The sequence below is a fragment of the Myotis myotis genome, unplaced genomic scaffold (assembly GCF_014108235.1).
Source record: "Myotis myotis isolate mMyoMyo1 unplaced genomic scaffold, mMyoMyo1.p scaffold_m19_p_2, whole genome shotgun sequence".
NCBI classification, from domain to species: domain Eukaryota; kingdom Metazoa; phylum Chordata; class Mammalia; order Chiroptera; family Vespertilionidae; genus Myotis; species Myotis myotis.
In genome coordinates, this window is record NW_023416324.1 from 70,434,799 (window position 1) to 70,456,392 (window position 21,594).

General features: G+C 38.5%; 1 protein-coding gene across 11 annotated transcripts in view; it reads right to left on the reverse strand.

Moving 5' to 3' along the window:
- Positions 1-21,594, reverse strand: part of EVI5 (ecotropic viral integration site 5) — a 191,844-nt gene that overhangs the window by 100,617 nt on the left and 69,633 nt on the right. For 8 of the 11 annotated variants that reach the window (XM_036352437.1, XM_036352435.1, XM_036352436.1 and 5 more), the window contains 3 exons: positions 12,999-13,052; positions 11,146-11,178; positions 10,430-10,576 (listed from right to left, as the gene is read on the reverse strand). The exons of 1 other annotated variant lie outside the window; for it this stretch is intronic. In XM_036352437.1, coding sequence (XP_036208330.1) covers positions 10,430-10,576; positions 11,146-11,178; positions 12,999-13,052 — 234 coding nt within the window. The remainder of the gene's footprint in view (positions 1-10,429; positions 10,577-11,145; positions 11,179-12,998; positions 13,053-21,594) is intronic. 2 more of the 11 variants (XM_036352438.1, XM_036352440.1) reach the window with 2 other exon arrangements.

A 21,594-nucleotide genomic window follows, 5' to 3' on the forward strand; every position in this document is an offset into this window, starting at 1 on the left:
AGATTTAAAAAGTATTTGTGGCTTTTCTAGTCTGATTGGGACATTTAAGGGTGGGGCTCACAGTTCCTCAGGGCAGAGATTTCATGGGACCTTCCCCCTGCCTGTGCTGAATTAAATAATACAGGCCAGTGTCATTTGGCTTGCTGGTTAAAGGAAGACAATGGGCCTTAGAATCTGTAAAGGTGAGCGGGAATGAAGCTGGTCAAATGTACTGAAAGGGTTTGGTACCTGTTGCTGCTGTAACTGATAAACAGGGTTACCTAGAAGCCATCAGGACTTTGAAGTTCTCCAAGAGAGGAGGAATCTGTCTGACTCGGAGACTGGCGAGGACTGGGTGGCTTTTCTTTAACAATCTCTTTCCTTGAGAGGGCTCCAGAGGGCGCACGAGGACATTTGGCCGCGCCTCCGCGCCATCTATGAGACCAGCCCAACCCCAACTCCTCATCAGCACAGACCAGGAGATTGGGTCTACGTCAGAAGGCACCGCCGGGAGACCCTAGGGCCACGTTGGAAGGGTCCCTACATTGTGGTGCTGACGACCCCCACCGCTCTCAAGGTAGACGGCCTCGGGACCTGGGTCCATCCGGAAAGACTTCATCACCAAATGGAGCATCGATCGAGATCAACGCAACCCGCTCAAGCTCAAGCTACGGCGTGCTCGACCTGCCTGATGCCGGTAACATGACTCGCGATCACTCCTGTCACCAGGAGCCCCCACAATATTGTGTAATACATTTAGATAATGCCGGCATCTTCATGGACATGGCTCCAAAGAGACAAGGACAATTTATAGGATCACATGTTTGGTAGCAGAAGATTTGGCTGCCTAAAGCGGCCATGATGCCAATATTATGTTTCATTGTATTGATATGTTATATTAACCTTTGATTCTTTTGCAGGTTTGAATGTATGTTGGCTGTCCTGGAAGAGAGCTGTGTGGGGTGACCCCCAAAAGTAAAGGGTGCCTAGCTGCCAAGAGGGCAGGGGCCCAACTGGGCAGGGAAGGGTGCCCATCAGGTTTTGGTCTCTTTTGAGAGACAGCTAACACTTGGCAGCCTGTAATACTGTCTTGCAGGCCTGAGTCACCATGCCATGTCAGGGGTAGTAAAGCTGGAAAAAGCCTGTTTAGAATAGAAGGTCTGAGGCATGGTTATGCATAGAAAGAAGGTTTTATGCCAACAGTTACTGTTTTGTTTTAAATCCATGAAAAGGAATTAGCAAGGAAAGTCAGAAAATCTTAGAGTAGATCAGTATGTTTTTCTCCTTATGTAATTCCTCCGAAATCTGGCAATGCTAAATAAGTACGTTTCTTTGCATAGATTCAGAAAGACTGGTTCCTAATAGTGGTTTTATTAACGGAAAACTTTGACTGGAGTATCATGTTTCGAAGAGCCCTATCTGAGCTCTAAAGACTTGAAGCCAGTAAAAATGCCACGAAGAAAGCCTGGTATCCTGCTTGGGAGCCCTGAAGATGGCTGGCGCTGGAGCGTCAGGCTGATGCCCTACCATCACTGGCGGTTGGTAAGAGTAGAAGGGGAGCAGTAAAGATGCCTCTGCATCCCTGCAGAACCCCACACACTCTGGGCCGCAACAAGTAGGAGGGCTACTGAGATGGGCCTTAAAGCCTGGAGCGTGGGCTCAGGTGGAGTTGCTACAGGTGAGGGATTCACCTAACTCAGCAGATACTGCAGGCAGGCTTGATGGCAGCTGGATGGCTTGGCTTCCTGGCCCTACGGGGCACATTAAGATTCAACCATGAAATTCCAGCAAAGGTAGTCAGTTACCATTCTTGTTGTGTGTATGCAAACATCAGGACAGTAGATAAATTAATCTTGATTTGGCTTTTTGATAGCCATGGAGGAATTTTAAGAAGAAAAATCCTGTTTCAATAGAAGTTGTTAAATCTAAAATGGTTTCTTTCCCTTCCACCGGGCCATTTGTTAAGCTTATAGGGATAGTTCAGTTGATAGTTCTGTGTGCCCAGTATGGGCCTCTAGCAATGGTGGAATAGAAATGCAGTCCATCTCATGATTGAGCCGGAAGTTCCAAGACAAGGGGGGAATGAAAGGGCGAGGAGTACGCCCTCCACCTTGCCCCAGGGTAAGGGCTATGCCCTTCATCTTAACTTGGCCATGTGCTCAGCAAGCTTCTTCCCGGAAGATAGTCAAGGGAAGTGCACGCCATCACTATGACCACATCCTGTGTACTCACGCCTGGCCAATCAGCAGGGCCCACAGTCCTTTCTCCTCCCCTTACCCCAAACCCCTATAAAACCTCTCTCCATACAGAGTTCTCTCTCTCTCGGCCACTGGAGCTTACCGTTGCATCTGTGAGTGTGGCAGGGGAGCCAAACCTAGGTTTGAAATGAATGACTCTTTGCTTTTGCATCGGACTCGCTGGCTCCCTGTGGGTTCTTGGGAATCATGAAATTTGGGCACAACACAGGCAGAGAAGGGCTGCACACAGCAATGACTGGGCCGATGGTCAGGGCGAACCTCGATGATCATCATTTTAGTGAAAGACTGTATGAGCTCCTTCTAGTTATTTGTTAGTTCCATCATTTTTGTTTAAAAAGAGACAACATTAGCCCCAATCCAAGCCAAAGCCCATAGAATTTATTCTCTCCAAAGCCAAAGAAAAATCTTGTGGGACCTGGATAGTCAAGGCCAATGGAATCACAAAGGCCTTGTTATCAATACACCAGAAAGGCCAAAGGCCGCTCTGGGCATGTGCCTAAACGGGATGTCCAAGGACTCTGAGCCTGGGAATCCTAACCAGGCCAAGATCCCATGAGCGGGTGCAAGGACACAGGGTAGACTTTGCCCTTCAGTAGCCAATATGATTGATGTAACTATTGGCGTGAAGCCTTCTTTGTCTAAATGGTGTAAAAGTAGGTGACTGACCAGCTGGCTGGCGGGAGGAGGCTGGAGTGGGTGAAGAAGCCTGCTGGAGAGAGCAGCTGGGCAGGAGAGAGAGGAGACGCTGCTGAGCGGAGAGCTCAGGTACCGCTGTGATGTGAGGCGGTGAGTCCAGGGGGCAGCGTGCGGCTGCTCAGAGAACAGCTGTGGGTACAGAGACGGATGCTGTCTGATGGGAAAGATGCATATTCACCAGCCGGTGTCCGGCTGCCTGCCTGTGTGGACTTTGCTGTGAGGACTGTCTTGTCTGATGGCTGTGTGGCCACTGGCTTCAGCAATAAAGACTCATCCTTATACACCCAAAAAAAAAAAAAAAAATAAAATAAAATAAAATAAAATATATAAATAATGCCCTGACTGGTTTGCCTCAGTGGATAGAGCACCAGCCTGCGGACTGAAAGGTCCCAGGTTCAATTCCGGTCAAGGGCATGTACCTTGGTTGCGGGCACATCCCCAGTAGGAGTTGTGCAGAAGGCAGCTGATCGATGTTTCTCTCTCACTGATGTTTCTAACTCTCTATCCCTGTCCCTTCCTCTCTGTAAAAAATCAATAAAATATATTAAAAAATAAAAAATAAAAGTATATAAATAATGACTTCCCTATATTTACATCAAGTTCACTTTTGTCGATGAATCTCTTAATGTTCCTGTGATACCAGCAATCTCATGTTAATGATATTGACAGAAAAAAATGTTTAATAAGTAGAATCTCTGCTTTTCAATCTCACATGCTTTTCTGGTGTTGCAAAAATCACAAGGAAAAAGATAAGCTAGAAAGCCCTTATTACTCTTTCTTGCTTGTATCCTGAGTAAAAAAAAGAATGAATCCTCACATTCAATGTTAGAAGGACATATGAGTGATATAGTGAGTACAAAAATATTTCCCAACAGATTACTTAATAGTTGCAAAGAAGAAACCATACCTTCACAAGAGCAAGAGTCTACAGTAACCAAACTTAGGATGGTAATCAAACTCAGCATCACTAAATAGTAAGAACAACTTATATGTTTTCTGATTTAAATCAAAATAAAGTTCACAACATTATCGATCATCCAAATGTTAAACATGTTTAACTGAATCTAGTTTATAGGAAATATGATACCACAAGGAAGGAATCAGACTCATTCAGAATATCAGACAATAAAACTTGGCTACATTTTCAAAAAGTCAATGTCATCCATAATACTGGTTATTTCTTCTCTTTTTAGTCAGTCTAGACAGAGGTTTATCAACTTTATTAATCATTTCAAAGAACCAGTTTTTCAGGGATTTTCTCTATTTTTGTTTTGTGCTATTTTAATTTCATTGATTTCTACTTTTTATTATTTCTTTCTTCTATTTCCTTTATGTTAAATTTACTCTTATATGTCTAGATTTTTAAGGTAGAAGTTTAGATTATTGGTTTGAAACTTACTTCCTAATATAAGCATTCAATACTATAAATTTTCTACTAAGTACTGGTTTAGGTGGATCCCATAAATTTTAATGTTTTTTATTGATTTCAGAGAGAAGAAGGGAGAGGGAGAGGAAGAGACAGAAACATCAATGACGAGAGAGAATCCTCAATCGGCTGCCTCCTGCACACTCCCTACTGGGGATCAAGGCCAAAACCCAGGCATGTACCCTGACCCAGAATAGAACCGTGACCTCCTGGCTCATGAGTTGATGCTCAACCACTAACCCACACTGACTGGGCAGATCCCACAAATTTTGATAAAGTATGCTTCATTTTCATTTAATTCAAAATACATTCTAACTTTCTTTGAAATTTTCTCTTTCACAATAGGTAAAAATATGTGGTTTAATTTCCAAATATATGGGGATTTTCCAAATATATATTATTAGTTTCTAACTGAATGCTGTTAGAGTCAAAGAAGATACTCTGTGTCTCCTTCAATTACTTTAAAATTTTTTAAAGTTTATTTTATGGCCCAGAATATCTTCTAGCTGTGTAAATGTTCCATGTGACTTAAAAAGAATATGTATTGTGCTAAATATGTATTCTGGTAAAGTGTTCCATAAATACCAATCAGCTCAAGTTGGCTGACAATGTTGTCTAGGTCTTCTATATCCATACTGATTTTCTACCTAGTTGTTTCATCAATTACTGAGAAAGGGGTATTGAAGACTCCAACTGTAACTGTGGATATGTTCACTTTACCTTTCAGTTCTATCAGTTCAGCTTCATGCTCTCTATTAGGAGCAGACATATGTTTGGAGACATATTCCTGAACACATACAATCTATATATATAAAAGCCTAAGTGACCAAATGACCGGTCGACCAGTCACTGTGACACGCACTGACCACCAGGGGGCAGATGCTCAATGCAGGAGCTGCCCCCGGAGGTCAGTGCACTCCCACAGCGTGAGTGCCACTCAGCTGACCAACCCATCCCAGTGGCCAACCAGCCCGGCGGCAGCCACTCACTCCCTCAATAGTCCTGAAGGTCTAATCTCTGGAGAGCGGGCCAGGCACCAAGGGACCAGTGCTGCTGGCAGGATCCCAACAGCACCGCCAGCCTCCTGGAGGTCGTCTTTGGGCACTGTGGCCACTTCCCCTCCCTAGATGCTCTGCAAGGAAGAAACAATATAAAAGCAGCCACCAGGTGGCTCCCAACAACTGGCGCAAACTCAGCAGGACCAATCCAGATCCCGGGCCAGCAAGGGCGTCCCACCACCTGCCAAGAGGGCCAATCACATCCCACCCTCCCCACCCCTCTCAGAATGGGCACCAGACGCAGGGCTCATGGCTGGCGAGTGCTGCTGTGGTGGTGAGAGCCTCTCCCAATCAGGACTGACTGAGCGCGAGCACCCAACAGGCCCAGTGGGTCAGGATAAGCAAAAGTGGCAGGAGGCCTTGGACTGGCGGTTTCGGTCCAATCCCCACAGGCCACGCAGAGGGACCCCACCCATGCACAAATTTGTGCACTGGGTTGTATTTAAGATTGTTATGCCTTGTTGGTGAACTGGCCCTATTACTATCACAAAATGTCCCTCTTTATTCCTGGGACTATCCCTTGTTTTGAAGTCTACTTTGTCTGACATTAATACAGAAACTCCAGCTTTCTTTATTTTAGTGTTTTCATGGTATATATTTTTCATCTTTTTACAATTTCCCTCCTAGTGCAATTAATACTTTGTGTCTGACAGTTACAGGTAGACCACCTTCATCTTTCACTCCTGGAAATATTTGGGGATTTTCCAGATATATATTATTAATTTTTAATTGAATGCCTTTAAGAGTCAAAGAAGATATTTTGTGTCTCCTTCAATTACTAGGGGATGGAGGACCATCCTCATTAGTTATTATGCTATTTACATTTCTTTTTTATATGTTTTAATTAATTAATTAAAATTGTTTTTTATAAAGAGAGGAAGGGAGAGATACAGAGATAGAAACATCGATCTGCTGCCTCCTGCACACCCCACACTGGGGATCAAGCCTGCAACCCAGGAATCGAACCTTGACCTCCTGGTTCATGGGTCGATGCTCAACCACTGAGCCATGCAGGCGGGCTCTGACATTGACAGAGGTTCATCCATATTATAGCATGTATCAGTTTTAATTCCTTTTTATGGCTGAATGGTATTTCATTGTATGGTATATATCACAATTTTTTAATCCATTCTTCCATTAATGGTCTTTTGATCTGTGACCACTCTTTTGTGAATAATGTTGCCACAAACGTGTTGCTACATACTTGTGTGGATACCAATTTTCTATTCTTTGAGGTATATATCTAGTAGATGAATTATGGGTAATTCTATGTCATAAGATAACTCTATGTCATATGGTAACTCTATGTTTAACTTTTTGAAGAACCACAAAACTGTTATCCACAGCAGCTGACCTTTTTATATTTCCACTAACATTGTACAAGGTTTCCAATTTCTCCATCAACTTGCCAACACTTATTTTCAGTTTAGCTTTTTTTATTAGAGCCATCTTAGTGAATGTGAATTGGCACCTTGTGTGGTTTTTATATGCATTTCCCTAAAGACTAAACATGTTGAGTGCCTTCATATGTTCTTGTCCACTTGTAAATCTTCTTTGGCATTAGGTCTATTCAAGTTCTTTGCTCATTTTAAAATTGGGTTGCTTGTCTTTCTGTTGAGTTTTAAAAGTTCTTTATATATTCTGCATGCTTAATCCGCATCAAATACATGATCTGAAAATATTTTCTACCATTCTGTAGCCTGCTTTTTTATTTTCTGGATAATGTCCTTAACATCACCTAAAACTTTATTTATTTAATATATTTCTCCTCAACTAGAATGTACACTTCATGTAATACCAGACTTTTTTTCTTGTTTACTATTACACTCTCAGGAATAGTAAATTTGTACATTATTTTTCCAGTGAATAACTGAATACATGACTCTATTATCAAATTGTCACATCAGAGTCATATAGAATTGAGCAAAATACAAAGTGTTTACACAAACTAAACCTGATACCTTGACAATAAGTACAGAATAGTCAGACTGTTTTCTTTCTCATGACCATGTATTTTGGCTGCTACTTATATTTGTAGAAAAGGGGAAAGAGAAGCATTATATAAGGATCTGGGTCAAAAAAGTAACACTTTAGTATCCATTTGCTATGGTCTTGGCATGGAAAGAATTTTAACTAAAAAAAAAAAAAAAAAAAAAAATTTGGGAACCACAGCTTCCAGTCAGGCACGTGATCACGACAGTAAACAACTAATTTGGATACTGTGTTCTGAGCACATTTAAGGTAGGCTAGGCTAAGCTATGATGCTCGTTAGGTTAGGTGTATTAAATGCATTTTTGACTTAACAATATTTTCAACTTATGATGGCTTTATGGGACATAATTACATTATAAGTAGAAGAGCATCTGTATTGCCAGTAGAAGGTGGTGGTAGTGATTATATTGGTAATTCAATACTTACTGCTGGAATACAGATTTAAATCCTTATTCTGAGAGTTCTGAAGAATTCATAAAGTTATACTGGAAGGTCAAAAACCTTTAGCAATAGATGTTCACTACGTATTAGTATTATGCTATTTGCAAAGCAACTACTCTATTTGTCAAAATTCAAATGAATAAGATTTTGTGTCCTTGGATCTTAAGTACATTCTGCTCTTTGGAGCAGTATCAAACAAAGGCTAAATAATCCTATATAATAAAGAGCTAATATGCTAATTAGACCAAACAGCCAAACGACAGTCTGGACAACATTCCGGACAACCGTCCAGATAATCTTTGGATGAAGCCAGGGCTGCGAGGGCCGGCCAAGGTGGCGAGGGGCTGCGAGGGCCGAGCCCCTTGCACAAATTTCGTGCATTGGGCCTCTAGTCCTATATAATAAAAGCCTAATATGCTAAGTGTCCAGTCATCCAGTTGGCTGTTCAGCCAATCAAATAATAATATGCTAAGGAATGCTACGGCTGCTCAATTGCTCGCTATGATGTGACTGACCACCAGGGGCCAGAGAGTCAACTGGTTGACCAGTCGCTATGACATGCACTGACCACCAAAGGGCAGACGCTCCAACCGGTAAGTTAGCTTGCTGCTGAGGTCCGGCCGATCAGGACTGAGCGAGATGGACCGGACATGCCCTGCAACCCTCCTGTGGCCCCTCCCAGGCTGGCCAACCTCTCACATCTCTCCCCAGCCCCAACTGTGCACTGGTGGGGTCCCTCAGCCTAGCTTGTGCACTCTTGCAATCTGGGACCCCTCAGGAGATGTTGAAGAGCCAGTTTCAGCACAACGGCAGACCGACCGGTCGCTATGATGTGCACTGACCAACAGGGGGCAAACGCTCAACGCAGGAGCTGACATCTGGTGGTCAGTGTGCTCCCACAGGGGGAGCACTGTTCACCCAAAAGCTGGGCTCACAGCTGGCAAGTACAGCGGCAGTGGCAGAAGCCTCTCCTGCCTCCACAGCAGTGCTAAGGATGTCCGACCAATGGGTTAGGCCCACTCCACTTTGGGAGCGGGCCTAAGCCATCGGTCGGACATTCCTGAGGGCTCCCGGACTGCGAGAGGGTGTAGACCAGGCTGAGAGACCTGTCCACCCCCCAAGTGCACGGATTTCGTGCACCGGGCCTCTAGTTTTACATAAGATTACCTTGAAAATGACTTGTAAATATATACTCATCTGTCCTTATAACAAAATCACATTGCACTGATAACTCAGTTCAGCTTAATTCCTAACATTACCCTCAATTCTGCTTTTTCTATTTTTATGCTTTTATATTGACATTTCATTCAAAGACAGATCAAAATATTTTAGTTCTATCTTTTGAGTATTCTTTACTACTCTCATTTTTTAACCATCTTTAGTAATATTAATAGAAGATAATTAATTGATGTTGGGTTTTTTCAATTGTCAACTTTTTTATTTTTTTTAGTTTTCTGATTTTTATACCCAGATGATGTTGTTTCTTCATTTTACTGAATGAAAGTAATGTCCACTTTGAAGTAACTGTGTTTTTTGCTTCCCAATCCGTAAAAAGTTCCAGGTTTACATAACCTTCTTCTGCCTACCCGAGCCGTGGGCAAACTATGGCCCGCGGGCCGGATCCGGCCGGTTTGAAATGAATAAAACTATTGAAAAAAAAGACCGTACCCTTTTATGTAATGATGTTTACTTTGAATTTATATTAGTTCACACAAACACTCCATCCATGCTTTTGTTCCGGCCCTCTGGTCCAGTTTAAGAACCCATTGTGGCCCTCGAGTCAATAAGTTTGCCCACCCCTGGTACCCTGTTACTATCTAACTCATACTTAAAAACAGAAAACTGAAACAAGAAATATCTTTTCAAAGGTTAACAGCTGACTTTTCTTTTAAGCTCTCATATTACTGATTAAGATCACTCTGAATTTGCCAATGGAAAACGATGTCTAAGTGGCAAAAGACACCTGAGGATAGCTGTACAATCAGTGGCTGTTCAGTACTCTAAATAAGTTAACATTATTTTTATAAGTTCTTTCTTTTTAGTTTTGACAACTTCTCTACTTTTGAAAAAAATGTAAGCATATACTTTAACCCATAACTTAATGTTTTGGTATAAGAAGGTAAGACTATGGTATTTCATAAGACATAAATCACCACATTATCAAAGCTTTAAATGAGATAATTACATGTATTCTACATTGGATAATATTTCATCTGCACTTTTAACAAAGACTAGCTGAAGTTATGATTTTAAAATTAACCATGGCAAAATACCTATTATGAAACAGATTTATAAAACTTGAAAAAAAGGTCTGACATACATCACTTATTTTCTATGACTGAAAACATAAAGAAAATAGTACCTATTATAAACAAAACTGTGTAGACAGAAAAAAATGTTAGAATGAGGAAACTTTAGGCCACAATAAGACACTATTACAGAACATAAAACTGACTCAGAATTTAACTGAAATAAAAAATAAAATTATTTATAACAAGAGCACAAAAGCTGTGCTTTTAAAAAGGATTTAAAGGAAAGGAAATGAGAATGGTGAGAAAAAGTACCACTGGACTCCTTACCCATTGCGGCTGGTGCTGGAGCTTCCTGATGGTATTCTCAGCCTGCTCCAGCTTAGCACTGGCCTCATCACTCTGCTGTTTGATGGTGGCCAGTTCCCGTTTTATGAGGTAGTTTTCCTCAGCCTCCTGGGCTCTTGTCACTTGTCCCTTAGGACATAATTTTTGTGTGTATAAAGCAATTTAGGATAGAGTCAAGAAAGACTGTCTTTGGGAGATTTAGTTATTTACTTTGACATAGTTTTTTTAAATCACCTCAGAGAACAGAACAGCCTAAGCAATTGTTAGCCAGCAGCTCATTATTGCTCCAGCAAATTTTGGGGAACTAAATGAAAAATTCATCTGACAATCTTAAGAACAATTCTTGTTTCAGTCAATAAAAATTCAATTCATGCATTATTATTGAATTGTACATGCAGGACTAAATGTCAATGAATAAGTAGTTAATTTCATAGAATCCACTGATTGCCATTTTGTAATACTTTAAAAGAAGGTTAGCTTTAAAACGTGCAAAAAGGTGCTTATTTTAATAAACCAAGATAACACCCTGTTATCAAGAATAAGCTTACACCCCTATGTACCACCTAAAATATTATTTTGGGTGGGAAATGCATGTAAAATTGCATGCATTAAAATACAAATTTCTATATTTAGGACTTTCCTTAGAAGTTAGAGAAAATGCTAAAAAAAAAAAAAAAAAAAGTAATAAGAAACTATACCTGTATCAATCTATCTGCCAAGGAAGCACTTTCCTACAAAAGGAAAAATTCAGATAGAAATGTAAGAGAAAGAAATAAAATAAAGGTGATAAAATTAGGAATAAGAAGAAACAAGCATACCCAAATTCCACCTACTTTTCATGAAATTAAAATAAACATGAAGATTTTAAAGCTATTTTTACTGAATGTGTTTTTATTCTTAAACCATATAAAAATATATTAAAGAATAGGCTGCAGAAAGTCATGTACTAGAAGAGACTAAACACAAATTCCAAGAGGTTTTTCATTATTTGGAACAAGCAAATATCTTCCCTTTAAAGCATACTTTTAAATCTTTATTTTTAGAGTTAGTCACATTGTCAAAACACTTATATGAAAAGGAGAAGGAATTTGAGTAAGCAATTCCACTTACAAAGTGTGACAGCAGTTTGTGCAAGCTCAACTTCCAAAGACGCAAAGCAAGAAAAATATCACAAGTGAAATTAATGAGCTCAAGGTAACACACCCTAGCAATAACTGATTAAACTTGTTGGTTGCAGAATTTGATACATACGTATTTATAGAATTCTAAGTGGACACACGTAGGCCATCTAAGTCAATAAAAAAGATACTTAGCTTTTAGAATCAAAATACAAGCTTAACACTTTCTAACAGCACCTTTATCATTGTGAAGGTTCAATAAAATAAAAATGCTTTCTCTGTGAAAATATCTCACTCCAAGGATAAAAGACCACTAAGATGATATATATATTTTACTATAAAACTGAGTATTTTTTGAAAAAAAAGGATGTAATTTAAACAAAAACAACCAAGCTCAATCTTTTTGCAGAATCACCAAAAAAGTAGAATTGTCATCAAAGCAACTCTAATAAGATGAAGAAAATACAGGAAAACTACTTTTGACTTAATATAGCGAACCTGCAATTATCACACACAAAAATAGGCATGTAGTTAGCATCCTGGTCCTTGTGCAGGTTTTGATATAAAACCATTAATACTTTCAAACAAAAGACAAAAATGCAAACTATCCATTTTTTTATTCATTGCTTTCTTGAATATTGATCCAAAGATTAGCAGGGAAGATTCAAAGATAATTGGCAATATCATAAAAAGTACTTTTAAACCTACTTTCTCTCACCTTTAGTCAAAAACAAACACAAAACCCCCAAAATATCAAAGACTTTGTAAATTCAGATGTTTTTCTTAAAATAAACCAAAACTCCTACACTATACTTTTAGTATTCAATACATTCTTATAGCATCAGAAACAAGACTACAAAAGATATTATATCAAAAGCATAATATAAAAAAGAATGCAATAAGTCCACATTTGCCCAGTTATTTTATATGAAACAAAGAGGAATAGGTAACAAAAATGGTATCAAAATAATTTTAAGAACCAAAAGTTTAAGCACAATTCCCCAGTGTTGAAAATCACGGTGAATTTTTAAATAAGAAATCAGTCAGTCATTTTGACTAAACTTACAGCAATCCTAGCTAGGCCTTACATGAGTCATTGCCACATTTAATATATGGCTAGAAAGTCAGGGCAATATTTGAAAATATTATACAGAGTAGATTCTAAATTAAGTTACCTCAAAAGAACATACATTTTAGAGATTATAGGTAAAGAAAACAAGTATTACTATATCTTACTTAAAACTTTAAAGTTTAAGAGCTAGTAGTGATCAATTTTTACTAATGACAAGTTAATTAATTAAGTAGTAAGCCAGGCAAGCTAAGCAGTCAATACCACAACTTTGGAGACATATAAACTAGATTTCTTTATATAAAATAGACAGGAAAAAAACTGTGTATTTAACAGAAGCTTACATAAGTAGTCATTTACTTACTTTTTCTAATGTTTCAATGCGTTGTTTTAAAAGCCTGTTTTCTGTGCGTAACCTCTGAAAAAAGAAAGAAAAATACAAACAAACAAACAAAAAAATGGTTTGGTTGCAAGCATTCCTGAGAGGGGAAAAAAATACCTAAATCATAGTCCTTAAAAATATATCACATTTTATAAATAAGAAAAGAATCTAAGGAATGGTTATATTATTATCTGTCAAATTCTTAAAGAATCAGAGTAAGAAATACATGGCAAAGAAAATGACCACCTTTATCATTTCAACTGTGGTTGAATTTTAAATATATTCTACAATACATACAGAAATAACCCCTTTGTTTTCTGTACCTGTCATAGTGACTCTTAATCAATGTGTATTTTCTTATGTCTTAACATATGCATTAGATAGAAATGATTCTAACTAATTTATCTCAGACAAAGCCTATCTACATGAACAATATTCAAATGTCTATCAAATTTTTAAAAAATAAGAAATCTGCAAAATGCATGCTCACAGGATAAGTATTAAACTGTTTGGAACTAGACAAGTCTCAAATTATAATGCATATATATGCCAAGTTGCAGAATTCCTTACATTTTGAAAAGATAAAGAATGACATGTTCTCCATCATGAGGTGTTTTAAATGTAAGAACACTAAAAGTTCGAATTATTAGCATCTTTCACATAGTTCAAAGAGTAAAACCAGATTTTTAAAAATCTTCACCTAATTGTTCAATGCCTGACTCCCCACCCTACCAAGTTATTACCATAAAGTATTAAATCTAAAATACTCTATGTTAAAAGAAATCTTTTTGCACATATCAACCAATATAATTTCATATTAATCCCCTATATAAATTATTCCTTCATTTTAGAATCCACTGTTATCCCTCCATTTTGTCATCACTCTACTCTCAAAACTCCTCTTACCTTTTTGTATCAATTTACTCCACAACTCAATCCAGCCATCTTCCAACCCTGCTCTTCCTCTAAATTCCTGCTAAAAAATGTCTTCCTCAGAAATTTCTTCTGTCAATTCAATCTAATATTTTGTCAGTAAATACAAAAATTTAACATTAAGTCTCAGATCAAAAAAATAAAAAAACTCTCTATGAATTACTGTATCATATAAAGTAAACTACAGATTAGAACAAATACATCTTAACCTAAAAAATATAATCTTCTAAAACTGAATAAGAATAATCAGAAAACCTAAATAGACCAATAACAATTGATGAAACTGTAGCAGTAATAAAATAAAATAAAATAAAATAAAATAAAATAAAATAAAATAAAATAAAATAAAATAAAATAAAATAAAATAAAATAAAAACTCAGAGCAAACAAAAGCCCTGGTCCAGAGAGCTTCACAGGGGAGTTTTACCAAACATTCAAAGAACTAACACCTATCGTCCTCAAACTATTCTAAAATATCCAAGAGGAAGGAACACTTCCAAGCTCTTTTTATGAGGCCAGCAATATCCTAATTCCAAAACCAAATAAAGACACTACAAAGAAAGAGAATTATAGGCCAATATCCCTGATGAACACAGATGCTAAAATCCTCAACAAAATATTAGCAAATCGGATCCTACAATATATTAAAAAGATCATACACCATGACCAACTGGGATTTATTCCAGGGATGCAAGCTGGTACAATATTTGCAAATCAATAAACGTGACACATCACATAAACAAACTGAAAGACAAAAATTACATTATCATATCAATTGACATAGAAAAAGCATTCAACAAAATCCAACATCCATTTTTTATAAAAACTCTCAGCAAAGTGGGAATAGAGGGAGCATACCTCAACATAATAAAGGTCATATATGACAAACCTACAGTCAACATAATACTCAATGGGCAAAAACTAAAACCATTTCCTCTAAAAATAGGAACAAGACAGGGATGTCCACTTTCACTACTCTTATTCAACAAAGTACTGGAAGTCCTAACCACAGCAATCAGACAAGAAGAAATAAAAAGCATGCAAATTGGAAAGGAGGAAGTAAAACTCATTCAGATATGACATGATACTGTACAAAGAAAATCCTAAAGACTCCACCAAAAAACTACTAAATTTAATAAAGGAATTTGGCAATGCAGCAGGATACAAATTAACACCCAGAAATCAATGATATTTTTATCTCTCTATATAAAAAGCCAGTGACCATAATGGCTATAACAACCGCAACGATTGGTAGCTATGATGCCCACTGTGGCCAGCGAACCACCCGATCAGGGGGTGGGGCCGGCCAGCCAACCTCTCGGCCCCTCCCCCCTGCTGGCCTGCCCCTGATGGGACTATCCCATCCTGATCAAGAGCTGGCTGGCTGGCCAAATTCTCCCTCCCTTCCCCCCAGACAGCCCCGCCCCTGATCAGCCTACCCCACCACAATTGGCTGGCAGCCGCTCCCCCCAGCTGGCCCACCGCGGATCACACTCCTCCACCCCAATAGGGGGTGGGGCTGGTCAGCCAACCTCCTGCAGCCCCTCCCCCCCACCCAGCTCCACCCCAGATCGCCCCCCCCCCCCGCACCCCAATCAGGGGCAGGGCCGGCCGGCCAACCACCCATGGCCCCTCCCCCAGGTCACTGGCCCCTGATCAGCACCTCCCACCCCATTTAGGGGTAGGGCAGGCCGGCCGACCGCTCACAGCCCCTCCCCATGGCCAGCTCCATCCCCAATCGGCACTCCAACCCCAATCGGGGGTGGGGTCCGCCAGCCAATCGCCTGCGGCACTGATTGGGGCTGGGCTAGCCAGACCCCACCCATGCACAAATTTGTGCACTGGGCCTCTAGTATACCAATCAAGAATTATCAGAAAGAGAAACTAAACAAACAATCCCATTTACCATAGCAACAAAAAAATTAAGACACCTAGGGATAAACTTAACTAAGGAGGCAAAAGACTTGTACTCAGAAAACTATATGACATTGAAAAAAGAGATAGAGGAAGATATAAACAAATGGAAGAATATACCCTGTTCATGGATTGGTAGACTTAACACCATTAAAATGTTCATACTACCCAAGGCAATCTATAGATTCAATGCAATCCCTATTAAATTACCAACAGCATTTCACAGATCTAGACCACATACTCCAAAAATTTATATGGAACCAAAAAAGACACAGCAATCTTGAAAAAGAACAAAGTTAGAGGGATCACAATACCAGATATCAGGTTATACTACAACGCCACTGCAATCAAAACAACCTGGTACCGGCACAATAACAGCATACAGAGCAATGGAACAGAGATGCCAGAAATCGATCTAAGCCATTATGCTCAATTAATATTTGACAAAGGAAGCAAAAACATAAAATGGAGTAAAGACAGCCTCTTCAATCAACGGTACAGGTACATTCCAAAAAATGAAACTAGACCACCAACTTATACCATACACAAGAATAAACTCAAAATGGATAAAAGACTTAAATGTAAGTCATGAAACCATAAAAATTCTAGAAGAAACTATAGGCAGCAAAATCTCAAGACATCTTTCGTAGCAACATGTTTTGGGTACATCTCCTAGGGCAAAGGAAACTTAGGAGAAAATAAACAAATGGGACTACATCAAATAAAAAACTTCTGCACAGCAAAAAAAACCACCAACAAAATAAAAAGGGAACCCACACCACTGTATGGGAGAACATATTTGGCAATGATTCATCTGTTAAGGGTTAATATACAAAATATATAAGGAACTCATACAACTTAACAAAGGAAGACAAACAATCCAATTTAAAAAATGGGCAAAGGACCTAAATAGACACTTCTCAGAAGAGGACATACAGATGGCCAAGAAATATATGAAAAAGTGCTCAAAATCACTGATCATCAGAGAGATGCAAATCAAAATGACAATAAGGTATCACCTCACACCTGTCAGAATGGCTATCATCAATAAATCAACAAATGACAAGTGCTGGAGAGGATATGGAGAAAAGGGAATGCTACTACACTGCTGGTGGAAATGCAGACTGATGCAGCCACTATGGAAAACAGAATGGAGTTTCCTCAAAAAATTAAATATGGAACTGCCATTCAACCCAGTGATCCCATTTCTAGGAACATATCCTAAGAAGTCCAAAACACCGATCAGAAAGAATGTATGCACCCCCATGTTCATAGCAACACAATTTATAATGCCTAAAATCAGGAAACAGCCCAAGTGCCCATTAGTAGATGAGTGGATGAAAAAGCTGTGGTTGGCTTGGTGGATAGAGCATCGGCCTGTGGAGTGAAGGGTACCAGGTTCGATTCTGGTCAAGGGCACATACCATGGTTGCAGGCTCCTACCCGCCCGGGTCCTAGTCAGGGTGAATGCAGAAGGCAACCAATCAATGTGTTTCTCTCACATCGATGTTTCTCTGTCTTTCCCTCTCTCTTCAACTCTCTAAAAATCAATGGAAAAATATCCTCAGGTGATGATTAAAAAAAAACAAAAAAGCTGTGGTACATTTACACCATGGATTACTATGTAGCAGTAAAAAAAATAAGGATCTCTTACCCTTTGAGACAGCATGGAGGAACCTGCAGAGTACTACGCTAAGCGAAATAAGCCAGTCAGAGAAAGGCAAGTATCACATCATCTTACTCATATGTGGAATCTAATGAACAAATTAAAGTGTTGGACAAATTAGATCCAGAGACACAGTAGCCTGGAACAGACTGTTGAATCTCAGAGGGAAGGTAGGGGGAGGTAGGGAGAAATCAACCAAAGAACTTGTATGGGATATGATATACATATCCCATGGACACAGACAGTAAGGTGGTGGAGGCCTGAGACAGGGGATGGGGTGGGCTATGAGGGGTCAATGGGAGAATAAAAGGGGACATGTGTAATACTTTCAACAATAAAGATTTTAAAAAATGAATCTTAAGAGTTATTACAAAGATACTATGCAAATTAAATTTTCTTCTATTTACTAAAACATATTTAGATGATTTGAAAAGTGTGATCTCAGACTACAAAATAGCATGGAGGGTCTACACAAATAAGCAATAATTAAATGCTGTTAAAGTCTGGGAAGCCAAAACAACAAATGTGATTCTCAAAATGTTCATCAATATAAAATTATAACATTTTGTTTATCCTAAAAGACTTAGAAAGTTAAGTTCAACCAGACAGTTGAGTAAATAAAGTTAACATTACAATAATGTTAAAAATAATAAAATTTTTAAAAACATTCACCTGGATTTCCTTTCCCATCCCCTTTAAATCTTCTGAAATTCTGCTATAAATAAAAATTTAAGATTTTCCACCAAAGATCTACCGAAATGTCTTAATACCACTTTTTAAGTAAATCACTAATTCCTCATTTGTGTTATATCCACTTCAACATGAACTGATAACTATAATAGACTTTATCAATTAGTAAAAACTACTTCAGGATTACCTATTAAATTTTGGAGTTTGTCTTTTTTTGGATTAGTTATCACAGTATTTTGGTCCCCCAAACCTCAACTATTAGTGTTCTAAGTTAGTACAGAGACTAGGTTTTGAAGTTAGGCAGAGTTAAATTCAAATTCTCAATCTACAATTAACACCTGTGCGTGTCATTTATTGTCTTAGACTCTCCATTTCCTCATCTAGAAAATTAGAGTAATAACCCCTACAATACTGGAAGAATTCAATAAGATAGCATAGTGCTTAACATATATATCAAACACTTGGTTAGTGATGAGCATTGCTCATATTTTTAAAGTTAGGCATGAATATTTTTTATTACTTTTGTCTTTTACAATTATTCTTTAGATTGTTTACTTCTCTGGAATACTACATGGAATTAAATTTGACTGGGTTTGTTACTGTGTATTTTGTGGGGAAATTAATGTGTTTATTCAGCTTGTAGTTATTTTTGTCTATCTTTTATTCATCTTTTTAAAACACCTGTATGCAAAGTTTTTCAGAGTTTATTTCTTAGGTTCTATCCTATTTTTCATTTAAGTTAGTCCTAGATATGCATTTATTTTTAGTTTACATGAAACTTCTTCACAGATATTTTTGAAATGTTTGTTGCTAATACATAGGAAAGTTAACGTCTAAAATGCCTGATTTCTCACAAATTTTTCAGCATCTTTCTTTTTAATCACATTTTCTGAAACTAATTAAGAGTGTTTTCTAACTTTTAAGTAAAAAACACAGAGAAATATCAATAGACATGTACACTTAAAAAAAATTTTTTAAAGGCTTTTGACCTACCAAATTAGAAAAAAAAATCAGACTTGAGAGTGAGAGCAAGAACGAAATATCTAATGTTCGCAACATATTAGTGAAATGGAAACTCACTGCCAAGGATATATCCTGGAAATATTTTTAAGGAAATTCAGGTAGTGCATATCAAACATCTTAAAAATATTAATACCCTATAATTCTACTTTTTACAACTGGCTATGGAAATTCAAGGTACCAAAACAACTTTATATGCAACATGCTAACTATAAGTATATATAAATAATGAAAAAAGTGAGAAACGTCCCAAAATAGGAAAATCTTGGATTCAAAGAACCCACTCTTGAATCATCTCTTCTTTCCAACATACTTATTTTATGACATAACCCAGTTCAACAATCCTCCTTCTCATAGGGAGAATCCTGTGATCCCATCAACTTTTCATCATTCCTCACTCACTGATGTCCTCTCTTCTCTCTTTCCAAAGTTTAATTTCCAATCACTGTAGACTTTCCCTTGCTTTTATCCTCCCTTCCCTATCTCTTTCTTAGTAGTTAGTATACTTGTCTGATGAAACCACTACTCTGGGTCAATATACTGACAACTTTGTGTCTGCATCTATGCTGGAAAATATGACCAAAGAGAAACATAAACATGTTGCTTATTTAAAATTAACAATCACTAAATTCATTTGGACTCTTAATGTATCCCAGCAATAAATATGTATTTACATGTTTATTTACATAAAAAACAGCAAATCTCTAACCCACTATCATTTAATAATCTTGCTTAGTATTTCACTGAAAACATTATAGCAGTCAGAAGAGAACTCACAAACTCCCACAACCACATCTTACATTTTACCTGTGTTTTTGTGCATACGTTTTCCTTTCTCTACTGTTATTGTGGATTAAGCATCCATGTTAATAGACCAAGTTAAGTCTCCTACCCATACTCTCCCAACACCAGCAATTATCTTGTTATTCATACATCAATTTTTCCTATTTATTACCATAATAATGTGCTTAATAAAAAATGTGTTTAATTCTACATTAAAAAAAGGAATACAAAAAAACCAACATAACTACCTTCTACTCTTTTCTTTTGGCTTCTAGGCACTCTGTCTCCCTGGAGTTCTGTTTTGCTGCTTTAGCCTCATCTTCCTAATTTTAAATGTTGGCTTACTCTAAGGCTCAATTCTTGAACTCTCTTCTCTATTTTATCTATTTAAGAATTTCTGGCCTTACCCAGGGTACAAATACAAATTTTTAAAAAGTACATTTTTTATTGATTTCAGAGAATAAGAGGGAGAGTTAGAAACATCAATGAGAGAGAATCATTGATTGGCTGCCTCCTGCACGCCCCCCACTGGAGATTGAGCCTGCAACCTGGGCATATGCCCTGACTAGGAATTAACCGTGACCCCTGGTTCATAGGGTGACGCTCACCACTGAACCATGTCAGCTGGGCAAAATACAAATTTTAAGGTATATATAGGAATGTATACACCCTTTAAATTGAAAATGTACCTGTTTCTCTGGAAAGTAGTTAAAAAGTATAACCTTTGCTTAGTGATAATGAGATTCCCAAGTAATCTCATTCACTCTCGTGGCATTATCATGTCAATAACTGCCCAATTTGTATTTATACTAGAGGCCCAGTGAATGAAATTCGTGCATGGGTGGGGTCCCTCTGCCTGGCCAGCAATAGGGGCCAATCAGGGCCATCTCGCCCAGTCCCAATAGGGACCAATCAGGGGAGGGGCTGTGGGAGGGCTCCAGGGCGTGTCTGGCCCCATCTCGCCCAGTCCCAATTGGCCAAACCCCAGCAGCAAGCTAGCCTACCAGTCAGAGCATCTGCCCCCTGGTGGTCAGTGCACATCATAGCGACCGGCCAGTTGACCACTCAGTTGGACACTTAGCATATTAGGCTTTTATATATATATAGATTGAGTTTGTCCTCTCAACTCTAATTCTGAATATTCAAGGGGCTACTCAAACATCTCCTGGGCATCTCATACTTTTAAAATATGCAAAATTAGCCCTAACCGGTTTGGCTCAGTGGATAGAGCATCAGCTTGCAGACTGGGTCCCAGGTTCGATTCCGGTCAAGGGCATGTACCTTGGTTGCGGGCACAACCCCAGTGGGGAGTGTGCAGGAGGTAGCTGATCGATGTATCTCTCTCATCGATGTTTCTAACTATCCCTCTCCCTTCCTCTCTGTAAAAAATCAGTAAAATATATTTTTAAAAAATATGCAAAATTAGGTTCCTGGTATTTCTTCCCAAACCAGATTCTCCTGCAGTCTTCACCATCTCAGGTAATGGGAACTCCATTTTTCTAATTGCTCAGGCCAAAATGCTTAATTCCTGTCCCTCTCATATCTCTACATTCAATCTGTCAGCTTTACCTT